The sequence below is a fragment of the Myotis myotis genome, unplaced genomic scaffold (assembly GCF_014108235.1).
Source record: "Myotis myotis isolate mMyoMyo1 unplaced genomic scaffold, mMyoMyo1.p scaffold_m19_p_3, whole genome shotgun sequence".
Taxonomy (NCBI): domain Eukaryota; kingdom Metazoa; phylum Chordata; class Mammalia; order Chiroptera; family Vespertilionidae; genus Myotis; species Myotis myotis.
The window spans coordinates 41,916,697-41,933,017 of NW_023416335.1; the positions used below are offsets into that span (position 1 = coordinate 41,916,697).

Below are 16,321 nucleotides of genomic sequence, written 5' to 3' on the forward strand. Positions count from 1 at the left end.
GTTGCTTTTCTGTGGCAATTTATATTTTGAACTAAACAATCAGTTTTGTATAATGTAGCCTCAGCTCCTGTTCTACCTCCACCCATCCACCTTGATGGCCAATGAGATGCAATGGGATTAAATTTTTCTCTAAGCAGACTGGCTCTTCCAAATGGCTAATGAACTCATGAATCTTATTTTCTTTGACAGATGGCCTATAGGTCTTAGTTTTCATTCTGACATGTTAATTTACAAATCTATTAGGATACTTTCTGGCATGTCTATCATGAATCACAAGAAATCATTCATTTCTGTTTGGGCTAAGTATCTCATTTCAGTAGTACCATATAATCAACCTAAAATTTTGATGAAAAATTTAATGGGAGTACACCTAATTTTGGAAAGCATTATAAACTTTGATCATTCTTAAAATAGTTGAAAGCTCCAATAAATACAATCCTTAAATCTGCTCAACCTATTAAAAGGATAGTCATACAAAGTAGCATAGTTCTAATAATAGATAGAGGCAGAGCTGCCTCAAACAGATTGTCAAACTGCAGCAGGAAGGCCGGGGAGGGTTGGGGGGCAGGAGGTAGGGGGGTAAGAGATCAACTAAAGGACTTGTATGCATGCATATAAGCATAACCAGTGGACATAAGACATTGGGGGATAGGGGAGGCTAGGGGACTGTCTAGGGCGGGGGGATAAAATGGACACATATGTAATACCCTTTGTAATACTTTAAGCAATAAAAAAAAAAAAAAAGTAGCATAGTTCTAATCTCTCATGGAGTTTCCAATTTCAGTTACTTAACTTATTAATATTTTTCTGTTTATAAAAATAATGCTAGGTTATTATTTTTTAAAGATTTAGAATATATAGGATAAAATGAAATTGTAAATTTCTACCACTTAACATGGTAATAATCTGTTAATATTCTGCACTTCTTTTCTGCATTTCCTAACATACTTCAAATCATACAGTATAAAATTTAGTGTTTTGCCTTTTTAACTTAATAGCATAGCTATTAAAATGCTATAAGGAGATTAATTTAATCATTTCTCTACTATTAGACACATAAGTTTTTAATTTTTAATATCTAAAAACATAAAAAAATTTGCGCATACTGGTAGATCTTTTTCTGTATTTAGTATATTTAAATGTATATTCTTACCAGATTCTCCAGCACTAAAATGATCAAGTGGATTCCCTTCAGCATCTGGATTTAGTAACATCATTTCAAATGGTATATCTTCCACCTGAGAATTCTCATTGTCATCTGTGCACGTATACTTGTCTGCATAAAATACGTGCCATGTTTGTGGATATGGAATCTGGGATACTGTCAGATTATGTTCAGTCTGATTCATGGTCACTTTAAAGAGAAAGAAGATAGCACTTTCAAAGCAAAACTCTCACATGTATTTGTTTTAGTCATACAATCAGTTTGAAGTTAGAATTCTCTTAATTCTTTTTTTTTTTTTAAGTTTTTTTGTTTTGTATTTTTATTGATTTGATGTCAAAGAGGAAGGGAGGAGAAAGAGATAGAAACATCGATGAGATAGAATCATTGACCGGCTGCCTCCTGCATGCCTCCTACTGGGGATCAAGCCCCCAACCTGGGCATGTGCCCTGACCTTGAATTGAACCACAATCTCCCAGTTCATAGGTTGAAGCTCAACCACTGAGCCACACTTCGTTTAATTCTTATAGCCTTAGAAATTCAAACGTTGTTGTAGTATTGGCATATGGTCTGTATATCATGAAGCAGAGAAAAATAATGTATCTTAACCAAAGGAATCACTATGATAGTACTATGAAACACCACAAATGAGTAGAATGGTTTTGCTGAAACTCTGATTTTTCATTTTAAATGTTTCAAATTTTTCAAGTAGGTTAGTGACATTAACATTTTTTAATTAAATTTATTGGGGTGACATTGGTTAATAAGATTACATGGGTTTCAAGTGCACATAATCTTAACATTGGTTAATAAGATTACATAGGTTTCTATGATACATGATCTGTATATTGCATTGTGGTAAAATATACAAAAAACAAATTACCATTTGAACGATTTTTAAGTGTTCAATTCTGTGGCATTAAATACATTCAAAATGCTGTATAACCACCACAATGACATTTTGAGTTAAATTTCAAAGGGAACATTCAACTTAGAAAATCATATCTAATAACTATGACTGACAAATACCTTCAAAAGATTTTCCAAAATCTTTTTCTAATTGTCAATTCTTAAAAAAGGCACTAAAAGCAAAAAAAAAAAAGAAAAAAAAGAAAAAGAACTTATAAGTCACTAGCAGTGATTCTGAGTTATTACACTGGTCAGGTCTATATAGTGGCAGGAGAGAGGGGACTCATGAATGTTGGCATCACACAAAGCTGTACTTGATCCTGGCTCCAATACTTACCTTCCATGTGACCTTGGGCAAATAACATAGCAATGACTCACTTACTTCAGCTGTAAAACGAAGGTAATACTTAGAGCAAAGAGCTGATGTAAGGACCAAATTATATGTCACTTGGCATGGTATCTGTCACATGATTGTTGCTGAATAAAGATTTATTCTCTTTTTCCTTTCTTTAAAACAGGATGGTTACACTAACAAGTGGTTCTCAATACAGGGTAATCCTTTTCCCTTCTGGGGAATCTGAAAATGTGTAGGGACAGTTTTATTGTCACAATAGTTGAGAAGATACTTGAAGGGGGCCATGCTAAGCCTCATGCAATCCAAAGTCTGACAAAAAAGACCTGTTCCTCCCAAAATGCCAATAGTACCCTCTTTGAGAAACACTAAATGATGTTTAAGATCCCTCAATTCAAATCTATGATGCTGACCTAAGACGCACTTACTAACACTATCACAAAGTTAAAGGAGAGTAGTGTCTCACACACTATCCTATCTAATAATAGAGAGACATGGTAATTAACCGTAACTTCGCTACCCTTCCCATTGGCTAATCAGCAAGATATGCAAATTAACTACCAGCCAAGATGGCGACCGGCAGCCACGCAGCTGAAGCGAACATGAGGCTTGCTTGTTCCAGTGATGGAGGAAGCCAAGGTTCCCCGCCTGCCGCAGCCCAGCTCTGAGCTCCAGATGCAACAATGTTGCAATTATAGAAGCTAAGCAAACCCCAGGTACCTGCTTTCAGCCGGCAGCGGGCTCAGAGCTTAGAGCGCCAGTGATGGTAACAGAGTTTCAATTATAGAAGTTAAACAAACCCAGATACCTGCTTTCACCAGGCAACGGCCTCAGAGCTGGAGCCAGCTCTCAGCTCCAGTGACAGCTATAGAAGGTAAATAAATCCCAGAATAAAAAAAAAGAGGCTGGGAGCTTCAGTCACCCGCCAGCCTGAAAACAGCCCTCAGCTCATCACCCAGACTGGCCAGGCACCCCAGTGGGGACCCCCACCCTGAAGGGGGTGTGACCAGCTGCAAACAGCCATCAGCCCGTCATCCAGGCTGACCAGGCACCCCAGTGGGGACCCCCACCCTGAAGGGGGTGTGACCAGCTGCACACAGCCATCAGCCCCTCACCCAGGCTGGCCAGGCACCCAAGCGGGACCCCCACCCTGATCCGGGACACCCTTCAGGGCAAACCAGCCGGCCCCCACCCATGCACCAGACCTCTATCCTATATAGTAAAAGGGTAATATGCAAACTGACCCTAACAGCAGAAAGACTGGGAATGACTGGTTACTATGACACACACTGACCACCAGGGGGCAGATGCTCAATGCAGGAGCTGCCCTCTGGTGGTCAGTGCGCTCTCATAGGGGGGAATCTCTGCTCAGTCACAAGCCAGGCTGATGGCTGCCAGTACAGCGGTGGTGGTGGGAGCCTCTCCTGACTCCTCAGCAGCACTAAGGATGTCTGACTGCAGCTTAGGTCTGCTCCCCGCTGGCAAGTGGACATCCCCCGAGGGCTGCCGGGATGCCAGAGGGATGTCTGATTGCCATCTTAGGCCCAATCCCCCAGGGAGCAGGCCTAAGCCAGCAAGTGGTCACCCCCAAAGGGGCCCAGACTGCGAGAGGGCACAGGCTGGGCTGAGGGACCCCCTACTCCCGAGTGCAAATTTTTGTGCACCGGGCCTCTAGTATATAATAAGAAGAGTAGAAGAGTTAAAAGAGCAAGTCTTAGCCCTACTACTTAACAACATATGACTCAGCAAATAAATTACTTAACCTCTCTAAATTTGTTTTTCGGTAGTACAGTTAAGATACCTGCCGTAGCTAGCCCAGAGGGGAGCAAATGAGATAATATATGAAAATCCTATGTAAAGAGTCTCATTCTGTATGAAGTCAAGTATTCTTAAAATTTAGAATTATCATAGGCCTGATTCCCCCAACTCTAGACTTCCTGCACAGCATGCCAACTAGTCTCAAACTATTTCTCAACTGAAGGAAAAAACTTTTTAATAAATAAAAGGCATGTCTCGAGATAACTGTTGAAATTTGTATTTGAAAAATATTTTAGAGGACAGTATGGAATAATTCACTTTAAGAAATCTTAGCTGTAGTACAGTATTGCGGTTAAGAAGAATGTCCTTACTCTTATACAATGTAGGCTGAACTATGGTGGGTTGAACTGCTCATGACACCCACAGCTTATTTTCATGTGGCTTGATTACAAACAAAAATCACACACATACAAACACAAAGCAAATGTAACAAAGTATTAACAATTACTGAATCTAAGCAAAGGATGTACAAGTGGTGGTTGTACTCACTTTAAACTTTTCTGTATGATTGAAAATATTCCTAATAAAAAATTGGAAAAATGTTATTTATATAAAGTTGTCTTTATAAGTGAAACATTGATGCATCTAGTCAGGATTCAAATTTTGAGGACTTGGACTTTATAATTAGGAATTTCATTAATAGCAGTTTAAATGGACAAGATGATTTTATCAACAATACTACAGCATTGTTTTTCTGGCTATCTAAATTTAGCTGACATTTATACTGTTGTTGTTTTTTAACTGTATAGCTGCTGGAAAATGTAACAAAGACTCTAATTTCTGTTAAATATTTGAAGACCTTTAGTAAGAATTCAATATACAGTATAATGAATACATGGCTCGCCAGCCCATGTGGCTCAGTGGTTGAGCACTGATCTATGAACAAAGAGGTCACAGTTCAATTCTGGTCAGGGCACATCCCCAGTGTGGGGCATGCAGGAGGCAGCTGATCAATGATTTTCTCTCATCATTGATGTTTCTATCTCTCTCTCCCTCTTCCTTTCTCTCTGAAATCAACAAAAATACATTTAAAGAAATACATACAAACATACATGGCTCAGAAATAAGGTTTTTGAAATGTACAGCTTGCAATTACAGAATTTGGACCTGATTATATAAAAGCTCTGCAATGTTGCTGTTCTATCTATCACTTGCACTTTTCCTCTTAGATAAAACAATGTAAAAATTAGCCATTATATCTTCACCAATACACTTTTTAATGTTTCATTTTAAATTACGCAGACTTACATCATATTAAAACAAGAGTGTGCTTCAGAAAGTGTTACAGCCTTAACTTTTGGTCTTGTTGCCTTTTTCAGCAAGCCTGGGAAATAAGCCTCTTAACAAAACTGTATATTCATTGTTTTTGAGACAAAAGACTACAGCACAGCACACATGTTCTATGCTGATGTAATCAGTACCTCAACTATTAACAAAACTTGAATTTCAGAGAATAATGTTATATGGCTAATTATCCTATATAATAAAATGCTAATATGCAAATCAACCAAACGGCGGAACAACTGGTCGCTATGACGTGCACTGACCACCAGGGGACAGACGCTCAATGCAGGAGCTGCTCCCTGGTGGTCAGTGTGCTCCCACAGGGGGAGCACCGCTCAGCCAGAAGCTGGGCTCATGGCTTGCAGCGTCGGTGGTGGGAGCCTCTCCTGCCTCAGTGGCAGTGCTAAGGATGTCTGACTGATGGCTTAGGCCCAGAGAGCGGGCCTAAGCCGTCAGTCAGATATCCCCCAAGGGCTCCCAGACTGCGAGAGGGTGCAACCCCCTCCCCGACACCGCTGAGTGCACGAATATTATAAAAGGAAATGAATACTGTTAACAAAAATACACAGCATAATATACTAAAACTTTTGAAGGAATTATAAACATGACAAATGTACAAAAGAAAATATATGCACATGATGTACAAAGACATATGAACATGTTTTATCTGCAAAATTATATTTAGCTCTTCTAATCTGACAGTAAGTTATTCTTAATCTCCTTGCTAAATTTTTTTACATAAATTTATTTTCAGTGCTTTTAAATGCCTTGTTGGCTTGCTTTAAGACCTACAAAATATTTTATGATTTTTAAAGCTGATGTTTTATGACATTACTAAAAGAGAACAAAGGAAGACTGAAAACTAATTTCTCAAACATTCATTTGGGCAAATGTATACTCAATTGACAAGCCACATTTGACAATAGGGGATTTTTCAAATCTGCTAGTCTTTTCATTGTTCATAGCAGCAGTAAAGTTTTACACAGGCGTTAGGAATAGTTAATAAACTCATTACTAAGTAGGTGAAAGACTATTAATTCTTAAAGTATCACTAATGGCCACAAAATAAGAATTATTTCTACGATAAATTATTTTAAAATGTGGTACTATTACACTGACATGAATTTAAGGACATACTTTTTGTTTCAGTGCACGAAAGCTCCTAAACAATAACAACTAATATATAAGTTAGAGAACATACATTTTCTTAAGACTTGGCTTTTGTTGTTGGAAAAAGAACTGATGAAATAAGTAGAAAGTGATTAATGTCTAACTAGTACTTAATTTACTTCAGGACCCAAAATTTAACAAAACAATCTTCTTCCTCAAAAATTCCTGTTTCTTGAGATCTTCTGTTCCAATAATTCCAAAGAATACTCTTGTACTCAAGAGAGTGGGGAATTGAACCGGAAAATAAAAAAGAAACAACAGCAAGAGGTTTTATAAGTTACAGCTCTATGTATATGCAACTCCATCCTAAAGAATTATAATAAGAATCACAGCATTTTAGGAGTTTCAGAAACCTTAGAAAAAACTAGTCCAGATTCCTTGTTTACAGATAAGTAAAGTGTGGCTCAAAGTAAAGTGCAAGTCACTAGCAGTGATTTTCAGTTTAGCAGTCTTTCAATTGTACCATACTGTCTTCCTGTATACCTAAGTTCTGTGACTGAAGGCATATTATGACTGATACAAAAATTATGCTTTTGCAAGTGTATATAGTATGGGCCACGTGATATAAAGAAACAAATCCTTCCTACAGCTCAAAGCTTTAAACCACCTGGTAAGTTTTTATTGGAGAAATAAAAAGACTTTGAGGTATCCAATACAAAGCAAAACACCTACCAACCAAAAAAAACCCTTAAGCACTAAGGTCTATGATAACTCACCCTACAAATATTTAGTAAATGCTTATTAACCTAGCACTAGAGAATCCTGAATTCTCATTCTCATAATACCACATAACTAACATCCATAATACTTATCACAATTGCAGTATCACACTCACAGTGATGTGATTCTTTCCTGTCACCCACTAGCCTTATGGACTCAGAGTGTCAGTATTTTGGTCCATGATTTATCACTAGTGCCTAGCATACTACATGAAACAATAGAAGTGCTCAGTGAGTGAATCAATAAATGAACGAATGAGTAGACCAAAAGAGCACTGGTACTCTTACTGATTGCTTTTATAACAAATAGATAAAATGAAAAGTGGTAACTACAATAAGTGCTGTAGGGAAAACAAGAGGCTATAAAAACTCAAGTGTTAACTTAGAGGAGGGAGAAGCCAAAGAAGGTAGGGAATAACAAGAAGAGGAAAGCCTGTATAAAAGTCCAGAATAACACAAAAATTAAACAAGCGCTACAAATAAAATGAGGCAGGAGGGGGCATTACTGTGAAATGAAGCTGGTGGGGAGGGGCCGGTAAGCAATGGCCAGACAGAGAAGGATCAGCATGGCTGCAGTGACCAGGTAGGAGGCTACTGCAACAGTATAGGCAAGAGATTATGGTAACCTGGAATAACATGGTAGAGGTGGAGATGAAGAAAATTAGATGAATTCAAGAGGTATTCCGAGAGGGGAGTGTTGGAAAACTCCTTGGTTTCCAGCTTGTGTCCGAGATGGATGGTAGTGCCAGTTCCTACAACTGGGAACACTGATAGAGGACCAGGTTTGGATGGGCAAGGACTATTTATACATACGTGGAACATTCAGGTGAGCAAACTGGTGTATAAAGAAAAAAAGATAATTGATAATGAGCATTTGCACGAATTTCTCAGGTAAGTTCTGAAATTCAGGGTTGAGGTATCTAACTTAATATAACTGTCTCTCCTTAAGTCATGCAGACTTCTTCAGCATACTGTCAAAGTCATCTCACAAATCTAAATAAAAGACCCCCCACAATGGGTGGCAAGGACTGGAGACTTCTACTCTTATCCCTATTCTGGCTCACTGCCTTCTGAGGGAATCAGAGAGCTGCTAAGGCTAGGAAGACTGGGTGTTTAGAAATGGCAGTGTGTTACTTGACTAGACTAACAGAAGATTCAGAGATCCATCAATATGGAAAACAGGATAGAGAAAACATAGAGGAGAAAAGGGAAGAGAGATCATTTCCATTTTTTCTCATGGATGCTTCATATTCCTAATGAAATGGGTAGAATGGCACATGCTTGTCATTTCTATATTAAAAAGTCTGTACTCACTCTGGATGGCTAACACCCTAATGCATGAGATAGTGTTGATGAGAATGGAAGAGCTCAAGGATACAGATAACTAGAATAAAAGCAGTACCTCTCTAGAGGCAAACCTAAAGGTTTACAAATGATGTGGTACTGGTACATCCTAAAATGACATACTGTGTCACCACATGACGAGGTCCTATGTTCCAATAACATGTTGCAAAACAACATTGCTTGGGCTAACTTAGACAATTAACTGAGATAAGACCTGTTTAGTGCTTAGCTCAGTGCTGGCATATAATAAGTACTCAACAAATTCACTCTGTGCTGCTACTGGGTCAAAATATATCTGCCATATTAGTATGAATAATGTGACCTGTAAGAAGTCTGAATGAAGGAAAAAGTTTGTCCTTGTAAGTTATTTGGATATATTTTCAAAAATTTTGCATGATAAAGGGGGAAAAAGGCATTCTATCTTTTAATCAAGGAAAAGGTCAGTTTCCTTAAACTTCAGTTTAAAACATACCAAAGTATCACCACAGCGTAATGTGTGCTGTGTCCTGAAACACCCTGGTATGCAAACACTACATTTAACATTAAGGAAGAAAAAAAACATACCCAATAATCAAATAAAAAAGGATATACTCACTTGTCAACTGAGCTTTGGATAATTTTTCACTACAACTATAACCATTACTGTTTTCCTGCAGCTTTAGCCATTCCTGGGCTTGGAATAGGTGGAGTTTAGCTTCTTTTCCAACAGCTACTGCTATGTTGTTGACTCTGACACACAGAAGAGCATGATCACCTGGACATTGAAACAAAAATTATCAACTAGTTTGGTCTTGTACAAAAGCAAGATAGTAGGACAATTCACTTTTACTTATCAAAGTTGGAATTTAAAGAACACAATTGTTCTTAAATCTCACTTAACTAGGTAGATAACATTAGTATGAACATCCCATTCAGATGCAAGTCAAGAGATTATGCACATTAATTACCCAAATCAATGTGTGGCCTTTCCTTATACTTCAGCTAACTGATGACATTTCATTGAATAAACATTTGCTGTATGTGCATCTTCACTGTAATAGAATTTGTGCCTCATTTTACAACCACTCCACGTCTTTAACATGTTCATAAATTATCTATAGAAATTTACTAAGTTTCTTTTGTTTTTCAATATAACACAGCTGTTAATATTGAATTATACTTTTTAATTTTTTTTTTTTTTTTCAGAGAGTAAGGGAGAGGTAGAGATATAGAAACATCGATGATGAGAGAGAATCACTGATCGGCTGCCTCCTGCACGTCCCCTATTGGGAATCAAACCCTCAACCTGGGCATGTGCCCTGACGGGGAATCAAACCCTGACCTCCTGGTACATAGGCCAATGCTCAACCACTGAGCTGTGCTGGACAGGCAATTGAATTATACTTTTAATGTAAAAAAGTAAGCATAGCTAATAGCAAGGAAGTTTAAATAAATGAGGTTTTGGGGTAGACATCTTATACCTGACAAAATCTGACATGTGACTTTTACAATACAACTTTCAGAATATGTTGTAAGACTACTATAGAATGAGCCTGGCTGCACACATCAGCTACATTTAAGGCCCAAAAATAAACATTAGAAAAATAGATGCTCCTAGGAAATGGACTCTGGGTGAGAAGTAAAGCATGAGACTGATTTTTCATTTTTTTAAAAATATATTTTATTGATTTTTTACAGAGAGGAAGGGAGAGGAATAGAGAGTTAGAAACATTGATGAGAGAGAAACATCGATCAGCTGCTTCCTGCACACCTCCTGCTGGGGATGTGCCCGCAACCAAGGTACATGCCCTTGACTGGAATCGAACCTGGGACCCTTCAGTCCGCAGGCCGACGCTCTATCCACTGAGCCAAGCCGGTTAGGGCTGATTTTTCACTTTAAAATTATCTTATTGTTTTTACTTTTGTTATAATTATCATTTTGATTAAACATGTCAAGTAAATTTAAATGTATAAGTATGTATCAAAGAATGTGTAAGTCTCCTATATAAATTGATTACATTATAAATTATAAAAAGCCCTGGCCGGTTTTGCTCAGTGGATGGAGCATCGGCCTGCAGACTGAAGGGGCCCAGGTTCAATTCCTGTCAAGGGCACATGCCGGGGTTGTGAGCTCAATCCCCAGTGGGGGGCATGCAAGAGGCGGCCGATCCATGATTCTCTCTCATCATTGATGTTTCTATCTCTCTCTCTCCCTCTCTCTCTTCCTCTCTGAAATCAATAAAAAATATATTAAAAAAAATTATAAAAAGTTAAGAATGACTTTAAGGTCCTATTAACACCTTAAATTGCATTCTGAATCAGAGTTCATTATTTCAGTACAGTTGTGGTATTATTTTATTAAACTTGCATTAAATGAAAATTGCAATTACACACACACACACACACACACACACACACACACACAGAGAGAGAGAGGGGGCCGTGGGGAGAGGGGGAGAGTGTTAAAATACTTGGATCACTCTATTCCGCAAGCTTTCTTGAGAAATCTGGACTTATTACATATGTTTCTCCTGTTTACCAGGTAATCATCATGACGACTGTCTAAGTCTTTCTTCTAGACATTGTGCCATTTACTGTAGTGATATTGCTTTCATTGTCAAACTCAAAGTTGATTAAGAAACGTAAAATGTTATCTAAAAAATAAAATTCTGGCCTTAGCAGGTTTGGCTCAGTGGATAGAGCGTCAGCCTGTGGAGGAAAGGGTCCCGGGTTAGATTCCGGTCAAGGGCACATACCTTGGTTGGAGGCTTCTCCCCTGGAGGGGCCCTGGTCAGGGCTCATGCAGGAGGCAACCAACCAATGTGCTTCTCTCACATCGAAGTTTCTCTGTTTTTCCCTCTCTCATACACTTTCCCTAAAAATTAATGGAAAAATATCCTCAGGTGAGGATTAACAACAAAAATAAATAAATGAAATGAAACTCTGTTTCTAGAGTTTCTATTTTATTCACCCAAGATCTATTCCACATTGGATTTTGGAAAACTGGATTGCATCTCCTTTTCTCAGCTATTTTGAAAACTTTGGGTTAAAAAAACAAAACACTTCCCTCCCTTGAACCACCAATTCTGTAACTTTCTAATACTTTAAATTGCTCTCCCACACAAAATAGCTTCTCATTTGTATTTTCTTCTCTTAAGAATCCTCTCTAGGATAATATTCTTATGTTTAACTCCAAAGACTATGTAAGTCAAGGATCCCAGCCCCATCAAGGCAAATAATTGTTTAAAATATAGTAGTAGTCAAATTAAGAGCACCAAGAGTGTGTACCAAGAAAAATCTTGAGGGTACAAGTGAATTCGGTAAAAATGAGGATAAACTGTAAATTCATTCATTGTTGACTTACTGATTTTTGAAGGAGACCAGAAGATAAGAATCGAATGCAGTTCTGATTTCAGAAGAGCCAGAGAGGACACAAATTATGAAGCTCCCAGGACACACTTTCATGCACTTCTGTCAACGTAATTCTAGGCCTAGTGATTTATAGTTAATCTCCTCCTTTAGTAGCAGAGTAACTAAACTGTTCTAGCAATAGTGACAACTAGATTACCAGGTGTTTTATCTGGTTTCCAAAACCTCTTTGTCATAAGTACTTTTTATCGAACTGATCTTAATAACAAACCCAAGAAATCTACATTCTGGGGCTTAAACTCACACGCAGTGACAGTGCCTTAGTGCAGTGGTTCTCAACCTTCCTAATGCCGCGACCCTTTAATACAGTTCCTCATGTTGCGGTGACTCCCAACCATAAAATTATTTCCGTTGCTGCTTCATGACTGTAATTTTGCTACTGTTATGAATCGTCATGTAAATATCTGATATGCAGGATGTATTTTCATTGTTACAAACTGAACATAATTAAAACATAGTGATTAATCACAAAAACAATATGTAATTATATATGTGTTTTCCGATGGTCTTAGGCGACCCCTGTGAAAGGGTCGTTGGACCCCCAAAGGGGTCGCGATCACCAGGCTGAGAACTGCTGCCTTAGTGTACACATAATCAGGTTGAGCCAGAAGTGAGCAACTGATGCTTCTTTGAGGGAAGGATCTTGATAAATGCAGCAGGCGAGTCATCTGTACTACGTTTGTATGGGAGGGTCGGAGGAACGATCTTTAAGTGCAGAATACAACCCCCAAGCGGGGAGAGGGTGCTAACGGGGTGTAGGGAGCAGTAATAGCAGGGGTCGCAGTAAACGCCTCCCCCGATGCCGCTGAGCTGCGGCAAGAGGAGGGTGGTGGGCGACGCTGCGAGTCCAGGTGAGCTGCGTGAAGTTCCCGGCCTGGCCACTCGGGGCCAGGATCCCCGCGCCAGCCGGGGGCGCGGCCCGCGGGATGTCCGCTGCCTTCATCCCGCTCCCCGCCCCCGCACCTACCATGGAACTCGAAGTGGCCGATGCTCTGGCCCTGAGAGTCTCGGGCCGCGGCGCTGCTGAAGCTGCCCCGCAGCGTCTTACCCTGGCTGCCCGGCGGCCACCAGCAGCAGGCGAGGGCCACTGCCAGCAGCCGCAGCACCCCCATGCCGGCCCGCCGCCCGGCACCCACCCGCGGCTGCTAACCACCGGCGGCACCCAGTCCCACGTCGGCAGCTGGGGAAGGGGGAGGAAAGAGCCGGACAGGCGCCTCCAGGAGACTGACAACCAATGAGGAGGGCGCCTGCGCCACAAGCCAGGGACATCCACCAATCGGAGGCTGAAGTGGGCGGGACGTGCAGATGAGTGCGCCCCATCACTTCCCAGCCTGTTGGCTAGTTCCCGCCTTTTTTTATGGAGAGTTAGGAGGATGTTGCTTCAGGTTACGGAAAAATTATTGCCCCGGTTGTCCACTGCGCATGCGTGGAATTGCTGGTCGGACCGCAGGTTTTGCAGGGCCTGCGGGACAGCAAACCCAGGCAGCACCGTTTCTGGTGAAGAGAGGGACACGCCCACAAAGCCCTGGGTGCCAGTGCAGCCTATTGGACGTTTCCACTTTAATATCTCAAAGATACTTAACTTTATAGTCCAATCGACTTTTTTTTTTCCTCCAAAGTTTTCTGTTTTCCTGAATTACATCATCACCCAGCAGGCCAGACAGTAGGGAATTACAGCGACCCTCCACCCCTTACATGCCTGCACCCAGTCAACTCAAATCAACAGATGTTTATTAGTGTGTCTTCCGGGTGGTGATGGTAGGAAGCGGCAGCCCCTATCCTCTCCAGGCCTTCATAAAATATTTTTACTTAGCCTATGGCAACTGACCTGCTGCACCAGGCTTAATTTTCTGCAGTTGGCTACATATAGCCCACTTCTAGAGCCACAGAAAGTTTTGGGAAATGCAATGTGACTGCATTGCTTTCCTTCAAAAGTTCTCAATTGCTCTTGGTACACAACCCGCTCTTTAGAATATGGTTTTTGAGTCTCTCAAATTTCCATCTCTGGTCTCTTATCTCCATCCTTACCAAGCCGTGGTCAGTTCGCTGAACACTCTAAGTTCTCCCTTCTGGGCCTAGAGCATTTGCTGATCCCTCTGGCTGGATTACTTGTCTTATTCTACTACTCAATTTCCACATCACCTTCCTTTTTCTATTTTACTCTTCTTCCCCAAGGCTCTTTTTGAAGCCTTTCTCAAACCGTCAACTCTGTGTTAGATGCCCCTGGAACAGGAATCCCCTACTTCCCTGCCCAGGCACTTCCCATATGGTATTATAAATGTTTATAGTAAGATTATTTAATGAAGAAATGTATATACATTATTTTCATTTGACAAAAAAAACGTAAGTCCTCATTTTCTCTTTTCCTTGCCTATACCTAATACCCAAAGATAACCCTTGTTAATAGTTTAAGGTGGATCCTTTCAGACATGCATTTGTAAATATATGTGGTATTAGCAAATCAAGAAGATGAATCAAACTGGTCCTGAAAATAAAACCAGAATATGGATCTTGAATGCTGTGAGACCTTTTTTTCTGTCTCTTGTCTTTCTTCTCTTTGTTATCAACTTTGTTTTTCCCTCTCACTGAAGACAGGCTTCTAGATTTCCTCAGTTCACTTGAATGAATATGGCCAAAAGCAAGCCCAAAATTTGTAGGTCGTCAGAGTTTAACCAGACTATCCAAGAACCTTACTCAACTCCCGATCCCAGGAAGAGGCTTCCGTTAGACCTAGGGTGAGTCAGATGCCCTTTCTGGGGCCTGCAAGGAGGGAGTCAAATTGGGGCAATGATAAAGGGTGGGGAGTCTGGTCATATAAGACCATAAGTATCCACCATGAATTTGGTCCTCATTCCATGTTGGTACATTATTTTAAAAGACTGTATATCCGCCCATTGGATTTAAAAAGTGCAATAGTATTAGTAGACATTTACATTGTGTCTAATTTTTCATTATTAAGAACAATATAGCAATGAACATACTTGTGTTTTCCTGCAATTACCTATATTATACATCATAGAATTTGGGGACTATAGGATATGTACACATTTGAATTTGCCCACCAAAATGTTGTAGTAACAAATGACACCTCTACATACTCATATACCAGGTATTCCCATTCTTTTTAGGCTCTGCCAGTACATTGTTAAAAAACCCAAAAACCCGTAAGATTTTTATTCGCCTATTTAACATATTTACTGAGTTTGTTCTGTGCCAAGGCTTGGTCCCAGGCCTTTGGGATTCTATCAGGAAACAAAACCCCACCCTCATGGGGCAGGAACAATGATCAGTTCAACATAAATGTTGATAACTGCTACGGAGAAAAATAAAGAGTAAAGTGGTTCGTCTGAGCTGGTCAATACTAGGCAGACATCTGGGGAAACAGCACCCAGGTCTAAGGAAGAAGCATGCCAGGCGAATCCAAGGAAAAACAAGGATACAGGCTAGGGCAGAGCAGGAAAAGATCTTAGAGTAGGACTCGCAGTGGTCAGCAAACTCATTAATCAACAGAGCCAAATATCCACAGCACAACGATTGAAATTTCTTTTGAGAGCCAAATTTTTTAAACTTAAACTATATAGGTAGGTACGTCGTTATTAACTTAGGGTACTCCTAAGGCTTAGAAGAGCCACACTCAAGGGGCCAAAGATCCGAATGTGGCTCGCGAACCGCAGTTTGCCCACCAAAGAGAGGGAACATCTTTACCCTGATTGCAAGCCGCTTGCGCTATCTGTAATAATATTAAAACCAACAGCAAGAGGTCATTCTGCTATTCCAACCTCTCATCTCTATACTTGGTCAGATAACTGCCCGGAGTTCACAACTCAACTGCTGCGTAATCTGTGGAGATCGCTGTTGCACAAGAATGAAAAGAAGGGAATCATGCATAACTCCGACCACCTGGGTATCTACGTAAAGCCCGATTCATGCTGGTGACACTCCCCCGGAAACCTCCAAGACCCCCCTTTCCCAGACACCCCTCCTTAGATGCTAGCAAACCCGCTTGCGCACCCGAGGGCTCCGCCCAGCCCTCCAATGGGCGGGGAATCCGCTACGTTCCCGAAGCCGCCCCTGTAACTTTGGGGGGCGGGGTGTCGGGGGGAAGGGGCGGGAACGAGGCGCGTCGTAAAAGGTCGCGGTGGAACTTCCCTACGG

The 16,321-nt window shown here is 40.4% G+C and overlaps 1 protein-coding gene across 3 annotated transcripts in view; it reads right to left on the reverse strand.

Annotated features, from left to right (window-relative positions):
* GPR180 (G protein-coupled receptor 180) overlaps positions 1-13,366 on the reverse strand; it is a 30,476-nt gene extending 17,110 nt beyond the window's left edge. Inside the window, exons 1-4 of one of the 3 annotated variants that reach the window (XM_036300112.1) lie at positions 13,134-13,365; positions 12,102-12,143; positions 9,354-9,512; positions 1,154-1,354 (exon numbers count right to left, since the gene is read on the reverse strand). In XM_036300112.1, the coding sequence (XP_036156005.1) occupies positions 1,154-1,354; positions 9,354-9,512; positions 12,102-12,143; positions 13,134-13,278 (547 nt within the window). In that variant the 5' untranslated portion in view covers positions 13,279-13,365. Of the gene's footprint in view, positions 1-1,153; positions 1,355-9,353; positions 9,513-12,101; positions 12,144-13,133 lie in introns of all 3 variants that reach the window. The other 2 variants (XM_036300115.1, XM_036300113.1) reach the window with 2 other exon arrangements.
* Positions 13,367-16,321: the final 2,955 nt, after the last annotated feature.